The sequence below is a fragment of the Erythrolamprus reginae genome, chromosome 7 (genome assembly GCF_031021105.1).
Source record: "Erythrolamprus reginae isolate rEryReg1 chromosome 7, rEryReg1.hap1, whole genome shotgun sequence".
Classification (NCBI taxonomy): domain Eukaryota; kingdom Metazoa; phylum Chordata; class Lepidosauria; order Squamata; family Dipsadidae; genus Erythrolamprus; species Erythrolamprus reginae.
The window spans coordinates 68,979,447-69,000,555 of record NC_091956.1 but is presented as its reverse complement, the minus strand read 5'-3'; the positions used below and the strand labels follow the sequence as shown (position 1 = coordinate 69,000,555).

Sequence of the window (21,109 nt, the reverse complement as noted above, 5' to 3'; positions counted from 1 at the left end):
ATCTTTAATGTCTTTACAGAAATCACTGTAAAACTGCTTCTTGTTTCTTCCCGCAGTTCTCTGAAATTATTTAAGTTACTTCCTTAGATAATTCGTTTTCTTGGCTTGGGTTTCTCTTCTCTGCTTGGCAATTTCTATCATTTTATCATGCATAGTTTGATGTCTTCTGTTTTCAGGGTCTTTGATAGTTTCTTTTAACATATATCATTATCTTATTTGATTTTATTCCACAGTTCCTCTGTTTGCTGTCAATGAAAGTTTGGGATTTCAAAGCAATTCCTGAGGTTCTCCCGGAAAATTGTAATTTTATGCTCAAAATCATATTATGAAATGTGGTTGTCTTTCTTCGGTTTTAGTTTGATTTGGAACTTTAATTGAATAGTCAGTGACTTATTTACTTTATGTCCTTAACCAAACTCCTCCATTTCCTTTTACCATAATTGAAAATATGAGAAAACTATTGGCTTGGCTTTATTTAAATGTAGAAATTGTGGGTCATGGTATCAGATCTATCTCTAACAGTAATTTTTCCCAAGCATAAATCTCAGCTTTCTTATTACTAAGTTTTATAAAGATGAAAGTAGTAGAACTAAAATATGTCTGCAAACGTAAGGAAGCGATTTCCTGATTTTTTCACACTCAATATCTGTCATGTCCCGTCCCCCGTCCCCCCAAAACACCAGGTGGTCCCCAGTATTGAGCTAGTTAGGCAATGGTTTTTTTTCAGGCTGAGAACCAACAATTATGTATAGTTTTGCCCCTTAGGAAAAAATGCAGATCAGACAAATTCTACAAACTTTAGCATCAATTGCGAAATGATCCAGTACAAGACCTAACCTGGCCTACAAAAAATCCAAAGGACAACAAGGTAACATTTAAGAATTAAAACTGTTCCTATCCTGTGGTTAAAATATAATTTTCTGATTGATCTATCAACACATACCTTAGGCAGAATCAGTTCTACAAGCTTGGGTTTCTCAAAAAGTAAGGCTAATATCACCGTCTTATATGAACATTTAGCCCATTTCTATGCTATATTTCAAAGCAATGAAAGCAGACAGATGAAGAATAATATCCTAAGAATGAAAGTGTATTTGTAAGAAGCCACATCTCCTTAGATATCCTTGCAAGGTTTGATGAATGTTAGATGAGTTAAGACTTTTAGCAAAATATCCTTGGATAATCTTGCAGCAGATCAGATTTCATGGACACCAGCTGAGCAAGGGAAGTACAACTCCCATTTCCAGGATAAAACACTCTACTGAAAGGAAAGACTGAACATGAATATACTACCGTAATAAAATATATGAACAAATAGTCAAGATGGACTGCTTACATACCAAGTAGATCCATGAATGGCTTCAACATTTAAGTAACACAATTGCTTTCCTGCAGCTAGAAGATTAGACCTGATTTCCTCAGTAAAAAAAAAAGTCCTAGTTTTTTAATTTTTAATCTTGGTATACTTGGGTTCAAGTATTTCAAAAATGTTGCTTTCAACTATAGCTCTGATTAAGGAAATACGATTATAAACGCAATAACTTCATAGTGTATCACTGATATCAATGGTAAGACACAAAGCATTATCTTGTGAAGCATTGAATGAAAACTCTCAGTCTTGTAATTTCAAAGATGACTATCAGATGTAAAATCTCATCTTTCCTGTTGTACATGGAAGCTAACAGCTGAATTTCAGATTTTAAAAAAAGTTTCTACATTTAATAACACGTTTTGTTTAAGAACTTAAGGAATGGTGGAAGGTCTTAAGCATAAATCGTATCAGGAAAGACTTAACGAACTCAATCTGTATAGTCTGGAGGACAGAAGGAAAAGGGGGGACATGATCGAAACATTTAAATGTGTTAAAGGGTTAAATAAGGTCCAGGAGGGAAGTGTTTTTAATAGGAAAGTGAACACAAGAACAAGGGGACACAATCTGAAGTTAGTTGGGGGAAAGATCAAAAGCAACATGAGAAAATATTATTTTACTGAAAGAGTAGTAGCTCCTTGGAACAAACTTCCAGCAGACGTGGTTGGTAAATCCACAGTAACTGAATTTAAACATGCCTTAGGATATATCCATCCTAAGATAAAATACAGGAAATAGTATAAGGGCAGACTAGATGGACCATGAGGTCTTTTTCTGCCGTCAGTCTTCTATGTTTCTATGTTTCTAACTTACAGCTCAGAAATACTTTCTATACAAGTGTTTTAACACTGTAATATTGAGCAATGGCCTGTATAGAAATAATAATAAACTGGCTAAACTCAAATTTCATTTTCCTCATAAGCTCCATCAAGTTCAGGAGGATGGGGAGTGTATTTGCAAGAAAATGAGAAGGGGGGAGAAAGGGGGAGAGAAGGATAGGCTCACATTATCACATAAGGAACAATCCACATGAAAGCCTACATCATCTGTTACGTAAGAAGCATCACATACTTGATCTTAGGATAAAGAGCCTGCAGACAAAACATTTTCTGCAACGTCCATTGTCCCATCTAGAAGATCTTGGAAAGAGCTGAAAAACTGATACACAACAATGCTATTATTTCCATGTGAAGGAATGTGCCATCTCAGCAAACAAGGCTGTTTTACGCAACTTAAAATGTCCGATCAACTGTAGTCTACTAAAATATTTACACAAAAAAACCAGAAGAGGGCTATTTTGGGTTTTTTTAATTTCTATAATTTACAATTTAAACATTTCTATCCCAAAGGAAAAGCTTCCTTCCAATGAACTGGCAGGCCCCAGGGGAAGAGCCTTCTCTGTGGCGGCCCCGGCCCTCTGGAACCAACTCCCCCCGGAGATTAGAACTGCCCCCACCCTCCCTGTCTTTCGTAAATTACTCAAGACTCATTTATACCGCCAGGCATGGGGGAGTTGAGATATTCCTTCCCCCTAGGCCATTCCAAGTTATGCATGGTATGTTTGTGTGTATGTTTGGTTTTATAATAGGGGTTTTAGTTGTTTTTTTATTATTGGATTGTACATGTTGTTTTTATTATTGTTGTTAGCCGCCCCAAGTCTACGGAGAGGGGCGGCATACAAATCCAATAAATAATAATAATAATAATAATAATAATAATAATTATTATTATTATTATTATTATTATTATTATTATTATTATTATTAACTGCAAACAGCCAAAAAAGTACCGCTCTCAAATGTCACAATAATAGAGCAATTAATCCCTGGGTAAAAATGGCCTCAGAAATTATTTCTTTATTTCTGAAAAAAATCAGATCACAGGGGGTTAAAATAATTACCAAAATCAGATCTAAAAATGCAGATTGCAATCACTTTCAAACATGTTATATAACACAAAATGATACCCAGAATAATCATGTCAATAAGGAGTTCTCCCTGTGCCCAGTTGCCACATCAGGAACACCCAATCTTTTGCTGTAACAAGTTAAAAGTCTGCCTATTTTCGAATGAAACTGCAAAAGGTATTTAGAGTCACTAATGGTTTTTTCCAGGTTTACACTTCTTTCTGGAGTAAGGCAAGCAAAAACTATATAGATGCTTTTTCAGATGCACCATTTATTTATGGAACATCTGCGAATCAGATTGCGTCTGGTGTCTTCAGTAAGCTTCTGATACCAACTTCACAAAACAGACAGTTCATAGTTCCACCAATCAGAATGTTGTCTGCTATTCCACTTTTGGAGGGAGAACAGAAGAAACCCTGTCCTATTGCTCTCCTATATCTCCTATACCTTTCTTCTATTCCTATATCTCTTCTTCTATTCTTTCATTGACATGTTCTATTACTATATCTTCTTTTCTATTCTTTCTTAGATATATTTTACTATGAGTATCTCCCTCTATAACCTTCTTCATGTATTTTACTATGTGCATATACCCACTAAAACTCTTATTGTGTATTGGACAAAATAAATAAATAAATAGAAAATTGTGGAAAGCAAGTAGGTTACAAAGTAACACATTACTGTTATCTTCACCAAGCCTGATAAAATCCCAGGAATTAAGCAAAGCAGTTTCACAGTAACTGCTCAACCTGAAAACACCTTTATTTATTTACCAACATTGTCATTATATTTCAGATATGCTGATTAAGGGACTATAAATCTCGAAGGAGTCTTTGCTTAAACCCAAGCAAAGCTCTACAGTTCCTTTGCAAAACAATGAGGCCTTTTTGCTTCTAAATTGGTCAAGATTGCATTTTGTTCGTCCATCCTGCACCTATAAAGCGACTTGCATAAGTTGTGAAAACATTCTGCACAGGCATAGTACCAATATAAAACCTATTCTAGCTTTTGTACAGCTACTGGCCACTGGCAAAGATTGGGAGACACTATCAGGGTATGTGAAGTATTTTTGTGAAGTATCACGTTGTCTTTTTGCTTTATCATAAAGTATTATATCACCTGTATGCCACAAAACTCTTCTTCTAGGCAAATTCTGTACAAGCTTGATGCAGTTATTTATTTTGATTTTACTTTATTGTGAGAAGTACATTTCCTGGTGGGATGTGTTTCTTTCTCATCTGGTCTTAATTACACCAATAAACATGCAATTATAGCATATTTTGCTCCTGGGAAGTTAGAAGGAAATAAAATTGCAAATGAGTTTCCAGACAAATCTTCAATGATGTATTTCATCCAGAAACCTTATTTATAAAAGGAGAAAAGCATGCCATACATATTATTTATAACAAAACTAATGGCTCGGAACACTAAAAAACTGAAGAGTCAATATTATAACCCCTGAAATATCCCTAATGTGCTTTTTAGAGAAAGTAAAGAGGTACTAAAATTAAATTATTTCCAGATAAGACTTATTACGAAAAGACGCATTAAGAAATTTAAGAGAAACCCTTCCACCCTTCCACCTCTCACAATACTAGACAACACAGTATCAACAGTAGAGACCTTCAAATTTCTAGGTTCTATCATATCTCAAGACCTAAAATGGTCACCTAACACCAAAAACATCATCAAAAAAGCACAACAAAGAATGTTCTTTCTGCGCCAGCTCAGGAAGCTCAAACTGCCCAAGGAGCTGCTGATTCAGTTCTACAGAGGAATCATTGAGTCTGTCATCTGCACCTCTATAACTGTCTGGTTTGGTGCTGCAACCCAACAGGATCGACACAGACTTCAGAGGACAATCAGAACTGCAGAAAAAACAATTGCTGCCAATCTGCCTTCCATTGAGGACCTGTATACTGCACGAGTCAAAAAGAGGGCGGGTAAAATATTTACTGACCCCTCACATCCTGGACACAAATTGTTTCAACTCCTACCCTCAAAACGTCGCTACAGAGCACTGCACACCAAGACAACTAGACACAAGAACAGTTTTTTCCCGAACGCCATCACTCTACTAAACAAATAATTCCCTCAACACTGTCAGACTTTCTACTAAATCTGCACTTCTATTCTACTAGTTTTTCTCATCATTCCTATCACCCATTTCCTCCCATGTTGACTGTATGACTGTAACTTGTTGCGTATACCCTAAGATTTTTTATTAATATTGCTTCTTCATTGCTTATTTGACCCCTATGACAATCATTAAGTGTCGTACCATATGATTCTTGACAAATGTATATTTTATTTTATGTACGTTGAGAGCATATGCACCAAGACAAATTCCTTGTGTGTCCAATCACACTTGGCCAATAAAAATTCTATTCTATTCTATTCTATATTCTATTCTAATTATACTTAGGGCTACAAGGGGCAAGTGTTCATAGTTCCCCACTGTTTCTTTGTTAGTAACTTAAAAATTTGAGGAATAACTGCATATGAAACTACTTCATATGAAACTATATAGTAAAAATTATTGTTATAGAAATTTGCTAGAATAAAGGAAGAGGAGGGTCAGCAGAGCCCTAGTGAAGCAGTGAAGTGGCCCTGTAAATGCCTTTGTGCAACATTTGTGTTCAAGGCAATCTTTGCCTCCTGCGACTTGAAGCTGGAGCTTGCACCTGCTGGGTGCTTGGAGAGGGAATACAAACTACTTTGCTGTGGTGGCTCCCTCACACTGCCTCCCATACATCTGGTGCGAGGTTGCCTCCCGGAGCAGCTGGGCATGGAAAGGCAACACTGGGCGCTTTGCCCGAGCCAGATCAACTCAGCTTCAGCCAAACTGAGGAGTCACCACAGTGAAGGAAAGGCACTGGCTACAAAGCGAACGAGCGGAGAGGAGAGCCCTTCAGCATGGGAAGGAAGAGGAAGCAGGTAGCAGCAGCAGTAGCTGCCTTTCGGTCAAGGGAGCTGGAGGTTCCCCCCTCTCGCCTGCCTGGGTTTCTCTCTTTGGCGCCGTGTATGGGAGGCAGCCTTGCGCCGGGTGCATGAGAGGTGCGTGCTCCTCCTCGCCACCTCAGAGTCCCTCTTTTTTTTTTAAAGCCTTAAAGTTTTAGATATTTTTAATTTCCCTCACCTCACCTTCTTCCTTTGGCAGCGACTGTCTTCCTCCTCTTCTTCTTCTTCCTCCACCTCCCACCAAAATTCTGAGCTTTTATTTCTTTCCTAAGGGTTTTGCACACATTATTTGCTTTTACTGTACATTGATTCCTAAGGGAAAAATTGCTTCTACTTACAAACCTTTCCACTTAAGAACCTTAAGAACGGAACAAATTAAGTTCTTAAGTAGAGGTACCACTGTATCTAGTAAATGATGTCTGGGTAAGGCATAATAATACTTTTAGAAACTCTGGGAATTTAAGATCTCAGGCTTTCTAAAGTTCCCAACCGTCAGCACTTCTATGTTGATGTTCTCTGCTGCATAAAAACATTGTCTAATAATGGAACTTGTTCAACTATAAATCACTTCTACATTCACCTTGAAGATTCCTGTAGCCAATACAGTAGTCCCTCGCTATACCACGCTTCACCTACTGCGGCTTCACTTCATCGCGGGTTTCTGAGGAAGCCGATCGGCAGATTTAAACAGCCCGCCGAACTCGATCGGCAGGTTTTTCAAAAAAAAATATATCTAAAATTGTAAATACTGTATTTAAATACTGTATCTAAAATAAATACTGTGTGGGAAGGGTTTATAAACACTTAAAACAATGAAAACTTACCAAACAATTACAATATAAATATTTAAATAAGTACTATCAGTCGATAAATTCCCCATCGCGGATTTCACCTATCGCGACCAGGTCTGGAACGTAACACCAGCGATAGGTGAGGGACTACTGTAATTCCTTAAACCCATATCTGTTGATTGTTAATATAATTTAATCAATAGCAGTTGGGTCATTAAGTTTTACTAAATTGTATTAAGGTGTAAGATGGACACATCCTTTTTTGGGGGGAGGGGACTAGATTTTATAATTGTAGTTACTATCTTACTTTTGTAAGAGGATCTTGTGACAAATCATATAAAGAGCCCATTTGTTGTATTATCTGCTTTAGGAAAACATTAAATTCAAACAACAATTATCTTTAAAAGATACATGGGAAATATCTTATTTAAAATTTCAAAGAAAAGGACAAATCTTTGCCGTGGGAATAACAAGCAATCTTGCTAGATTTGGCAATTTTCTAGGAATTGGGTCATTTTTAAAAAATTACATCTACAGTGTTCCCTCGATTTTTGCGGGTTCGAACTTCGTGAAATGTCTATACCATGGTTTTTCATAAATATTAATTTAGAAATACTTTGTTTCCCCCCCCCCTATACCATGGTTTTTCCCGCCTCGATGACGTCATTTGTCATCGCCAAACTTTTGTCCGCCTTTAATAAATATATTTTTAATAAACTTTAATAAATAACCCTGGTGAGTAATAATCTAAATGGTTGTTAAGGGAATGGGAAATTGCAATGTAGAGGTTTAAAGTATTAAGGGATGGCTTGTGATACTGTTCATAGGCAAAAATAGTGTATTTACTTCCGCATCTCTACTTCACGGAAATTCGACTTTCGCAGGCGGTCTCAGAACGCATCCCCCATGAAAATCAAGGGAACACTGTACCATGGACTATCAATAGTGCCTTCAGAAAAGACTTTATAGCTGATCCCCCTTCCACCAAGAGAAAACAGAGGAGGAAAATGGAAATAAGATCTCTGCCAATAACTCCTTTTGCATTTTTTGAAAATTATGGCACGGGGCATAAAGAAAAGAGAAGAAAAAATAAGGCCTCATAGAAAAAACATTACTACTTCTGTGTTTTAAGAAGTTATAAAACCTCTCTCTCATATTTCAGTGGTAAGATTATTATAGGTTTGTTTAGTCTACTTTGCTTTTAGCCACAATTTTTAGATGAACTGAAATAATCATCTATTCTGAGATCTAAAATGAACTGAATTCAACACATATAAGTTAAAAATCATTTTGTCTGGTTACCAGAAGCTTTTATCGTTTCAGCAGGATAATCTGAATGAAAAGGTTTTTTTTTTAATTTATACGTTACCTGCCTAACCATACAGACAGAATTACAATATACTGTATCATGTCAATCCATATCCATATATGGAAGAATATTCGAAAAGAGCATAGAAAGTCCAAGAAAGTAGAAAGCATATGAGAGGATCAATTTCTAAAAAGTAGAAAGGATCTGGAAAACATAAACGAAGAAACAAAATCCATGAAGAGAAATTATAATTTATAGCAAACAACAAACGAATAGTATTGTTATATGGTATGTGAAGTCTTTGACTTACAACCAAAATTGAGCTCAAAATTTATGTTGCTACCCAAAGTAATTTGTTGTGGCTAGCTCTGGCCCAGCTCCTGCCCCAAGGAATGTGCAGGTGGCTGTGGGGGAGACATCCACATGCCGCAGGCCTGTTTTGCTCCCAATGGAATCTGACGATGCAGCCTCCTCTGACCAAGGAAGCATGAGTGACAGGGAAGAGGAGAGTTTGGCAGACAGCCCAGGAGATCAATCATCTGTATCATCCTTGGATTCTAGACAAGAATTAATGACACATCCACGCATGCGTAGAGTGATGCATAGGAGACAACAACTGAAGGATTATTACAAGAGAAAATGAGGCCACCTGTGGTTGGGCTGCTGCTATAAATAGCAGCGTGTGGGTTTGGCCATTATGAAAGAATATCTGTGCAGTTCTTCGGGAATCGTGTGTTGCTGTTTTCTGGACTTTGTTGATTTTTCACGCCTTTGAAACCAAAGCAGAGCGACGTGTGTGTGTGTGTCTCACTTCCTTGGAAGAAGAAGGTGTGAAGTTTCTTCACAGCTGCTAGCTAAGTACTCAATGACTGCTTAAGGGAAATTGTATAGACTACCCAGTTGTTTTGGGATGAGTGCTCTTTGCAATACAAAAAGAGTGCTTAGTTTATTTTGAATTTTGTAATAAAGAACATTGCTTTGAATTTTCAAAGGTGTGTGTGTCTCAAATTTGTACCCTTGATTTTTCGGGAGGCTCCTACCTGAGAGCCCGGCAGAACAGTAAATGTTAGTGAGTTTTGCCGTATTTTATGACCTTTTTGTTTATATATGTTAAGTGAAGCACTGTAGCTGTTAAGGGAGTCATGTGGTCATTAAGTCTCGCTTCGTCCACTGACTTGGCTCAGTAGGCTCAAGGTTGACTCTATGGGTCCTCGGAGAGAGGCGGCATACAAGTCTAATGAATTGAATTGAATTGACTCAGCCTTCCATCCTTCCAAAGTCTGTAAAATGAGGACCCATATTATTAGGGGCAATATGCTTACTCTCTATAAACTGCTTAGAGAGGGCTTTAAAACACTGTGAAGCAGTATATAAATCTAAATGGTGATCACATGACCTGGGACAGTGCAAATACATGGCACTTGCCAAGCACTCAAATTTTGATCAAGGGACCATAGGATGGTGCAATGGTCGGAACAAGTGCAGAAGATGGTGATAAGTCACTTTTCTTGATGCTACTACCCCGTTTCCCCGAAAATAAGTCACCCCCCCATAGTAAGACATAGGAGAGGCTTCGTAGAGTTGCCTAATATAAGGCATCCCCCGAAAGTAAGATGTAGGAGTGTTTCCTTTTGTAGCAATCCCAAACAGAACATATATAACACTGTTGTCCATAAATTGCATCCCAAAATGCTGCATCAATCAGATTTAAAACATATCCAACATGCATCCAACATGCAGCTGTGTGTTTGGATGCGTTTTTGCTGCATCAGGATTCAGGATACAATTCATTGGGGGGGGGGGGAAAGGCATCCCCTGAAAATAAGACACAGCACATCTTTGGGAGCAAAAATTAATGTAAGACACTGTCTTATTTTCAGAAAAACACGGTATAACAGTGATGGTGAACCTTTTTTTCCTTTGGGTGCCAAAAGAGCACGTGTGTACGCTATCACGCATGTATGAGTGCCCCCACCCATAATTCAATGCCTGGGGAGGGCGAAAACAGCTCCCCCCCTCTGGAGGTCCTTTGGAGGCTGAAAATGGCCTGTTTCCCAACTTCTGGTGAGCCCAGTAGGCTTGTGTTTCGCCCTCCCCAGGCTCCAAAGGCTTCCCTGGAGCTGGGAAGCCTTCCCTGGAGGCTCTCTGGAAGACAAGAACACCCTCCCAGAGCCTTTGTGTGAGCCAAAAATCAGCTGGCCAGCACTCACATGCACATTGGAGCTGAGCTAGGACAATGGCTCGTGTGCCAGGAGGCTCTACATGCTACCTATGGCACCCGTGCCATAGGTTCGCCATCACTGTACTATAACTTTGAACAGTCATTAAATGAATGATTGCAAGTTGACTTTCTAACTTGAAACAAAAATTAAATATGGAAAAAACTAAGAGCAGTTAAAAGAAGGAACTGCTTTAAAAATGAATGGATGAAAGGCATCTTATTAGATGCTGCATTTCTATATGGAGCTATTAACCATGTTGTTCTGTCGGGCTCTCTGGTAGAATCCTCCTGAAAATTCACAGGTACAAATTTCAGACACACACACATTTGAAAATTCAAAACAATTTTCTTTATAATGAAAATTCACTTAAACCAAGCCCTCTTTTGGTATAGCAAAGAGCGCTTGTCTCCAAACAAACTGGTAATTTGTACAAGTCCCTTATCAGTTCTGTGATACTTAGCTTGCAGCTGTGAGGCAATTCACAGTCCTTCTTCTTTCACAAAGTGAAACACACTTTGCTCTGGTTTAGTTTCAAAGCAGGGGGAAAAATCAGCACACAAAGGTCAAAGTCAGTAAAGCAGTCACGAAACACAAGGATCAGATAATCCTCCACAATGGCCAAACCCACAGGCTGCTATTTATAACAGCCTCACTAATTACCACAGCCCCACCCAACCACAGGTGGCCTCATTTTCTTTGATAATAATCTCTCAGTTGTTGTTGCCTATGCATCGCTCTCCGCATGCGTGGCTGTATCATTAACTCTTGTTCCGAATCCAAGGAGGAGCTAGATAATTGATCTCCTTCTGAGCTGTCTGCCACACTCTCCTCCTCCCTGTCACTCATGTCTTCTTGGTCAGAGGAGCCTTCATCAGCAGATTCGACCGGGAGCAAAACAGGCCTGCGGCATGTGGATGTCTCCCCCACATCCACAGTCCTTGGGGCAGGAGCTGGGTCAGAGCTAACCACAACACCATGTACTATATGTTTTAATTCCTTTATTTAGTATTTCACTGGGGTAACTGAATAGAGATGAGCATTTACTGTCCGAATGCCCTTCCTGACACCTGTGCTGAGATTGCAGCATACATTGTCTCTTTGCGCTTTGACAGAAAAACCCCTGCAGTTCCCTAGGATTGAATTCTCAACCTCACTGAATGGTGAGCGAATTCATCACTACGCCACCACTCTGGGTACCTGACTATATAATAATAAAAAATTACTTTAAATATTGATCAGATGTAGAGCATATGAGCAGTTGGAACTAGTGACCACAATTCTCCCCAAGTTTAATATATACGTAAACGGAACACTGAACAATGAAAATGCCTATTCAATTAAATGACATTTGATTTCAAGAGAGAAAACTTACAAAAACCAAATGGGTATGAAATTGAAACTGAATAGGCACGTGAAGTGCCAAGATTTCATTCGGTTTACTTGAGAATGTACCGTATATAATTGATAAAAGTATAAATGGATACATGTCAAGGAGGGAAGAATAAAAGTAAAAAAGTGAAAGTCTTGTCCAAGCGAGGAAATTTTTTTAAAAACATTCATTCTAAGAAAACAAATGCATATTGACAGGAAGCCAAGCAAAAACACAAGGAATTCAAAATTGCACTACTGTACTATAAATGTTACAATGTAGTTAAAGCAGAAAATCAACTAAGGATGCCGTATCTGCGAACTGGAATCCAGTTTAGGATATGAAAGTACAGTACTACTAGATTAGCCAAAATATATCCAAACCTGAAACCAATTTGTTGGAGGTGTAAAAATAAAAATGGGACCTTCTTTCATTTATGGTGGACATGTCCCCAAATAAAAAAGACATGGAAAAAAACTCCAACAAAGATGGATCTTCAAAATTACCACAATTAAACTGATATTAAAACCAGAGACCTTTCTTCTAGGCATAATAAATCAAAAATGTAAAAAAGACTATTTTTATTTAATACAACACATGATCACTGCAATTAGAATTACAATAGCGCAAAATTGGGGGGGGAAATAGAAGAAACACCATCAGAAAGAGAAATGATAAAAAAAATATACGACTGTGCAGAAATGGACAGATTATCCCAAAAACTTAAAAATAAAGAAGAATCAAAATATTACGAAATTTGGAAAAAAAATTATGACTGGGTCGAGACAAGAAAAAAAAATAATGGTAGTAAATAAACTAGATGTTCTTAAAATCAAACGAGACACAAAATTAAGATCAAATGAATCTGACTTTAGATTAATTGTATGATAGAACAAATGTTTGACAACCGCTGATGCCATAAACTGTATATTGATATCAAAAGAAAAAAGAACTGTGAGGCTAACAGTTCAATGGGGGGGGGAGGGGGAACTAGAGGCAGCTCTGTATAAGGTATTTTAGAATTTAAGTACAACTACACAAATAATAATTATATTGTGAAATGATACAATATGTACAACACTATATGCCTGCTCTTTTTAATCCTTGTATTAGAAACATAGAAACATAGAAGTCTGACGGCAGAAAAAGACCTCATGGTCCATCTAGTCTGCCCTTATACTATTTTCTGTATTTTATCTTAGGATGGATATATGTTTATCCCAGGCATGTTTAAATTCAGTTACTGTGGATTTATCTACCACGTCTGCTGGAAGTTTGTTCCAAGGATCTACTACTCTTTCAGTAAAATATTTTCTCATGTTGCTTTTGATCTTTCCCCCAACTAACTTCAGATTGTGTTCAGATTGTATTATAATAAAGAATTAAAACAAAAACAAAAACCCGAAAGTACTAACTGTCTATATAATCAGAGGACTGGAGAAGAAAATGAATGGAGAAGAAACTTTCTTTAAAACATTTAGTGGACAAATATTTGCCTGTACTGCTTCCCAGAAAGAAACTAAAACAACAACTTACATTACAAGTGACACAAGGATTTGGTAGGCATATCCTTAGGACTATAATCCCTTATCTATTTTCTTTAACAGCAGGAACTGTATGTATAAAGAATCTTCATGTCAAGACTCAGGATCTTCCTACAAAGCTATGTAAGGCAGTTCTCTGCCCCAAGGGCTCATACCATCACAGTAAAAAGACAGAATAGGGGAAAAGATAACTAAAAATCTACTGGCATATTAGCCCAACTTTTCTCGTTGTAATGCAAGGTTCGACAAACCCAGGCGCCTGGTCGCCAGTGGCGCCTAGAAAATGTTGTCTGGCGCCTAGAAAATGTTGCCTGCTGTACTGTATGTGTATACAGCAGTGTTTTTCAACCGGTGTGCCGCGAGGTGGCTCCTGCAAGTGGGAGCTCCAGGGCTGAGGCTTCAGCCCTGGAGCTCCCACTTGCAGAAGCCGCCCCCCGGCTATTGCCCGCCGCCGCTACCCGCACACCCCAAAATACCCCCCTGCGTGCCCTTTTCCATGGGCGCGCAGTTCCCATTCCCCTGCCTGCCTGGGGGGGGGGGGCAGGGGCGGGGAGGCGCCGGCAGTAGAAGGCGCTGCCCCCGCCCACCCGATCCGCTCCCTCTCCTCCTCTTCCGCTGAAAGAAACGCGCGGAAGCTGCCTGCTTGAGCCTGGCGTTGCTCCACCCCGCTTCTTCCTGCTTGTCATCCTCCGTTGCCAGGAAAGCCGGGTTTGTTTTCCGTGAAAGCAGCGCGCCTTTTAACACGCTGCTTTCCTGCACCAGCGACGTTTGGCTGCCGGGGGGGCGGGGAGGAGAAAATCCTCCCCCCCCCAGGAGCAGCAAAAGCCTAAGCGGCGGGGTGCACCGTTTGCCTTCCGGCTCAGTCGCAGAGGCTTTTGCTGCTTGTGGAGGGGGGGGGGTTTGGCGGTGCCGATGCCAAATGCTTTCCCTCCGTGGTGGGGGGTGCAGGGCAGGCGCAGTCAGCCCCAGGAGACAAAGATGGAATGAGAGAAAGGAAAGAGAGAGAAAGGGAGGGAGAGAAAGAAAAAGTGAGAGATAGAAAGGATAGAGAGAAAGGGAATGAGAGAAAGGAAAGAGAGAGAAAGAGAGGGGGAGAAGGAAAGAGTGAGAGATAGAAAGGATAGAGAGAAAGAGGGAATGGAAAGAGAGAGAAAGGGAGGGAGAGAAGGAAAGAGTGAGAGATAGAAAGGATAGAGAGAAAGAGGGAATGAGAGAAAGGAAAGAGAGAGAGAGAGAGAAAATAAGAGAGAGAGCAACAGAGAGAGAAAGAACAAGAGAGAGAAAGCATGAGAGAGAGAAAGAACAAGAGAGAGAGAGAGAAAATAAGAGAACAAGAGAGAGAAAAAGATAGCAAGAGAGAGAGAAAGCAAGACAGATAGGGAGAGGAAAGGAGAGTGAGAGAAATGAGAACAAAAAGGGGAGAAAAAAGGAGAAATGATAAAATGATTGAGGCAGAGAATGAGAGGAGAGAGAAACAAAAGAGAGAGAGAGAGAGGTGATTCTTGAAGCATATGGTAAAAAGCATCCAAATAATAAGAAACCCCCCCCAGCCCACACCTGTTTTTGAAAAGGATAAAAGAGAAAAAAAACCCAGCCCTCAACTGGTTTTGGAAATGGTTGGAGTGTGTATACATACACACACATAAGGGGGGGAGAGAGACAGGGATGGAAAAAGAGGAGAAGTGAGAGGGAGAAGGAATGAGGGAAAAAGGGAGGAAGAGAGAGAAATGAGAAACATGAGAGAGAAAAGGGGGAAAGACAGGAGAAGTACCCATAAATGAGACAGTGGTATAAATTTCAGGAGGGATGATTGATGATTGACTGTATTTATAAGGGGATGTTACATGGGATTGTATATATGAGGGGGTTATTTATGTATGTATGTATGTATGTATGTATGTATGTATGTATGTATGTATGTATTTATTTATTTATTATTTATTTATTTATTTATTTATTTATTAGATTTGTGTCATTTTGGTTGGTGGTGTGCCCCAGGATTTTGTAAATATAAAAAGTGTGCCGCGGCTCAAAAAAGGTTGAAAATCACTGGTATACAGTATATTTTTCCCGCCTTGTGTTTACGCCCAGAAATGGTACATCTTGGCTTCCGTAGCTCCGCCCATCAACCTCGGAGCGAGCTGCTTTCCCAGCGTCCCCTGCGCTTGCGTGCGTCTCTCCCTCCCCCCCTTGCCTCCATTCCGTCTCCTACTCGAACCCCTTCACTCCCCCCCACCGCACACAGACGCTCCGATCTTGGCCGCTCACCCGCCTTCGGAGAGAAGCGGAAGCCCCTCCCCTCCCGGCGTGAGGTTTTGTTCATTCCTCCTCCGGCCGCGTGCGCGGTGACTTCCGACCAGTAACCCCTCCTCCCCCCTCCCCCCCTCACCCGCGTCCCCGGCCCGGTCTCCCTTTCCTTCTTCTCTGTTTCGGTTTCTGACTAACGGTCTCCCCTCGGATCCCGACGGGAGTACAGCAGAGCCGGCTCGGCGGAGCCAGGCCTGCGCCGGGGGGGAGGGGGTGAAAGCGATGTCAGGTGGAGACTCGGCAAAAAACCAAGTTTGCTTAAAAAAAATTCTGGCTCCTAAATTTTTTGGCTGGCTCCTAGATTCTGAACAACTTTGTCGACCCCTGTTGTAATGTATTAGCCATTATTAATACATCTATAGGTGTTGTGGTTGGCTCTGGCCCAGCTCCTGCCCCAGGGAATGGGGAGGTAGATGCAGGGGAGACTTCAACATGTCACAGGCCTGTGTTATTGCCGACAGAATCAGTTCAGAGTTTAATTTCCTCGGACGAAGAAGAAGGTGGGAGTGACTCGGCAGAGGAGGGCTTGGCACACAGCCAAGGCAGTCAATCTCCCTTATCTTCCATTGATTCAGATGATGACATGTTGGACCCACGCAAGCGCAGAATTATGCGTAGAAGAGACCAAGTAAGAACATATTACAGGAGATAAGAGAGGCCACCTGTGTTTGGGTGGGGCTCCAGTAATTAGGGCTGCTGCTATAAATAGCAGCATGTGGGTTTGGCCATTGTGGAAGAGTATCTGATCACAGTTCCTCAAGAATCCTGTGTTTTCTGGACTTTGTTGCTTTTTCATGCCTTTGAAAACAAAGCAGAGAAACGTGTGTGTGTGTGTGTCTCACTTCGTTGTAGCTAAGTACTTAATGACTGCTTAAGGGAAATTGTACAGACTACCCAGTTGTTTTGGGAAGAGTGCTCTTTGCAATACAAAAAGAGTGCTTAGTTTATTTTGAATTTTGTGATAAAGAACATTGTTTTGAATTTTCAAACGTGTGTGTGTGTCTGAAATTTGTACCCTTGAATTTTCGGGAGGCTCCTATCAGAGAGCCCGGCGGAACATATAGGTATTAATTTTATAAAAAAAATACTGTTGAGTAAGAATATCTTAAAGTTTAAGTTTTGTCCATTAATTTCTTACATATTAATGAAAAGCTGAGCCAGGGCTTGCCTCCTGTATGTGTAATTCAGGCTTGCTATTTTGCATAACCTCCATTTATACACTACTGTATACCAGTTTCAGAAGGCTGGCTACGTTACACTTAAAAGCATAAATAGTTACACCTTAAACACTAACATTGTCAGTTGTGCAACAGTCAACTACATGGAATGTCATTTTTATAACACACCAGTTATTTCTATTCCTTTTTTATGTGCGAATGCAGAACTATTAGACCATTACTAATTTTTAAATATTAACCGACGAAATTCAGTACCTTTTAAAATTTCAGTGCAATATTTTCACACTGTAATATTATGTTCCATCTAATATGCAGCTTGGAGCCTCTTCATCTACTTGTCACTTCACTTTGTACATAATCCAATATAATTATGAATTTGTTTAAACTGCACCGGAATAGGCAAACAGGATGGAACAGAATTGGCCAGTTCTAACCTAAGATCAAATAATTAAACTATTTTTATACATTGCATTGGCATTCTTCAGTCTCTGGGTTCCCCAGAATATTTTTATACATATTTCTACTGAATACCATAATGAAGTAGAAAGGGAGAAATAGTTTGAATAAACACATTCAGCAGCAGGTCTAAATCAATTTAACCAAATGATTTCCTAACAGGTAATGATTTCCTAACAGGTTTTCCTCTGTTATAAATTCGATTTTCACTCCAAACACTCAACCGAAGAAGTTAACCAGTTGCAGCATTTTTCCTATGTTCAGCCTGATTGGTGACTGCAACAAAAGCAATTCACCAGCCTTTTTAAAAATCTTTTTCCCAACAATCTCATAACCTTGTCTATACATGTCAGTAACCCTACCAATGTTATTTCAAAATCACCATGAATACCTTTTCAGAACTGCTGGAGCCCAATTTCACTTCATTTGTGGAAAACAAAATCTGAGAACTGTCTGTAGAATGAATTAGCCTTGTCTCACTCTATCTCATTATTTCGGTCTAAACAAATTTAAAGGTATTAAACAGCACTTAAGAATTGTTAGGCACTTCTTACATTTATTTCTCAGGACAATTAAACAACTACATAATTACTATATTCTTGTGTACTTTAAAATTGTCTATGCTACATTAGGTAAGAGGAGTCCCATGCAGCCAGCAAAGCTGTGCAAGATAAACAATACTTTGTATAACCAGAAACAGCAATTGGCAGGCAAGGGCATTTATTAGTCCAGAAGTTTATACAGTACTGCTGGATTCTTTTTAAAAGTACCATAGACCAGTGTTTCCCAACCTTGGCAACTTGAAGGTAGCTGGACTTCAACTCCCAGAATTCCACAGCCAGCGAATGCTGGCTGGGGAATTCTGGGAGTTGAAGTCCAGATATCTTCAAGTTGCCAAGGTTGGGAAACACTGCGCATAGACTATCTTAAGAACAAAACAACAGCCTATCTTTAAAATATACAAAACAACACCGTATCTTTAAAATATTTCATATTGTTGGGGTTTTTTGATGAAGTTTTGGACTGTGGCTGCAAATTTTAGATGTTATAGACCAACCTATGTGGAAGCCAGTGGATAAAATTATTCTATTTGAAGATTCTGAATAACCACATCAATAAATAAGTTGATAGAATTTGATTTGTTGAGTGTGTTCAGGGTCTTGAAGTAATTTATGTTCCCAATGTTAGGAGTATACAGTATACAGCATACAGTATTATGAAATGTTTTTCCCAGTAGTTTGTGAAAAGATACAGAATAGATACTTATTTCTGGAATTTTAAAAAATGATATTAAATGGGGAACAAACATTCTCTTTGCATAATAATCAAATGTTTCCAGAAATACTATTTTCATATCTGAATGACACTTAACTCAGTGCAAAGCAACAAACTGGCTAGAGGCCCTAATGCAAATTTCTGTGGAAACAGTATTACAGATAAAAGCAAAATCACTGTGGAGATCTTTTTTAATTATTTCCTAATACTGCAGAGTTCAAAGAGGTCAGTTTTGGTTAATTAACTCATTGTAAAAAGAAATTGTAAGGCTGTTTACAAAGTCACACAAGACCCAAAGTATTTGTGCATTCCAAAAGATCAATGCATTTCTCAAGCACACTCCCAAAGCCTTCTAACCATTTCATTCAGAGAAAGAAAAACATACCCATGTGTTATGCACTCAATGCTGAATACACTGTAAACTCTAACTGCCTAACTACATGCAGCTTCAACAAGCAAACTCAGCCAATGCAATGAACACACAGATTTGCCTTTTCTCCTTTCCTACGTGTTTTCTTTCCCATGGTACAAGGCAGCTTAAAATGCAACCCTGTCCAAAACCATATGAAGAAGCAACACCGATATCAACGGGCGGAAAAAAACTTCTGAAAAGTTCCCAGAGCGAAACATATTTGCAGATTTCCATAGGATCTTCCCTTCCTTACACCCCTCCCTTTTTTTCTTTTTCTTTCTTTTCTTTTTTCTTTTTAAAGCGACCAAAACAGCCGAGTTCCGTGTCTCGAGTCCTTCGGAAGACTTTCCCCCACCACCACCACCTTATTTTTTAAGACACAATGTGTTCCGGAAAACTTCGTCCGCTCGCTCTTCCCCAATCCTCCGTCGCGATTTAAAAAAATAATAATAAATCAGAAAAGTTGGGTCCGTTCAGGGCCTTGCCAAAGAAAAAAAAAGCCCCAGCAGGAACAAAAAGTGCGCACTTGGCAATTATGGAAAGTCAATGCAGAGGTCTTTTTAAATACCTACTATACATAATTATGATTATATCTATATTTCAAAAGACCTCCGCATCTATAATAATAAATAATATAAATGTATTAGTGCATAATTCAAAGCTGTCAGATTGGGGTGAATTCACCCGCCGTAAAACAGGCGGGATCGAGATTGTTTGGAAAAGTCACGCAGAGAACTAAAGTATCCGTGTCTACATAATTGTACACGCCGAGGTAGCCGACGGTTGGGCAGTAGGGGAGGACGGACGAAGGCGGCGACCAGACGGGGGGAAAAAACCACCGCCCGAGAGTGGCCAAGAAGCCGAGAAAAAGGGCGCTTCCTGCAAAGCAGGCGAACCCGCCAAAGCCACCGGAGAGAGAGACACACACACACTTACATAGCGCTTTAACTTCTTCTCCGGGGGAGACTTTCGGAGCCAGCCCTGGCAGACCACCTCCCCGCCGCTCATGGTTGCCTCTCGCCACAAGCGAGGACGGGGAGGAGGGGGCAGGCTCTGCTGGTTCTTCCGCGGCTGCGAACGGCCGGGCCGGGCCGACCAAAACAGCCCGAAGAGAAACGCAAGAGGAGCGCCGCGCCGCGCCTGTCTGCCGGCCTCCTCCGAGGGGGAAGGGAAAGAGGAGGGAGAAGCGCCGGAGAGGGGAGGAGACGGCCGGGAAAGGGAGAGAGAGCGAGAGAAAGGCTGGGAGGAGGAGGGAGGGCCCGAAGGGTGCGTGTGGGGCTCGCCTTTAACGGACAGCCCAGAGGAGGCGAAAGCGACCGCCCTTCTTCCCCTCAGGGCGAACGAGGGTGTTCGCTCTCTAGAACTTACTAACAACAGACTAACAATCCTGGGTCTAGAAAGCTTAGAACTACGACGCCTTTAAGTATTGCCCACAAGATCATATGCTGCAACGTCCTGCCTGTCAATAACTACTTCAGCTTCAACCGCAACAACACAAGGGCACGCAACAGATTCAAACTTAATATGAACCGCTGCAAACTTGACTGTAAAAAATATGACTTTAATAACAACCGAGTTGTCGAAGCGTGGAACTCATTACCAGACTCAATAGTGTCAACCCCTAACCCCCAACATTTCTCCCTTAGACTCTCCACGATTGACCTCTCCAGGTTCCTAAGAGGTCAAGTAAGGGGCGTTACATAAGTGGACCAGTGTGCCTTTCGTCCCTTGTCCAATTGTCTTTTCGTTTATCTCATATATCATATATATTTTCTTCCTTTCATATATCTTCTCCTCTATTTTATATTTTTCTTAAATACTGTATATATATTACCTCATGTCTATTCTCTTCTGTATGTATTGTGTATTGGACAAAACAAACAAACAAACAAACAAATAAATAAATAAAAAAAATTAATAAATAAATAAAAATAATTAATAAATAAATAAAAATAATTAATAAAATAAAATAAATACTGCGAGCAAACAGCTTGCACGGAAGGCCGGCGT

The 21,109-nt window shown here is 39.9% G+C and overlaps 1 protein-coding gene across 1 annotated transcript in view; it reads right to left on the bottom strand.

The window, feature by feature from the left end:
- The window catches only part of GAB1 (GRB2 associated binding protein 1), a 121,432-nt gene extending 100,797 nt beyond the window's left edge, over window positions 1–20,635 (bottom strand). The window contains exon 1 of the mRNA XM_070757783.1: window positions 20,036–20,635. Within this exon, the coding sequence (XP_070613884.1) occupies window positions 20,036–20,107 (72 nt within the window). The 5' untranslated portion in view covers window positions 20,108–20,635. The remainder of the gene's footprint in view (window positions 1–20,035) is intronic.
- Window positions 20,636–21,109: the final 474 nt, after the last annotated feature.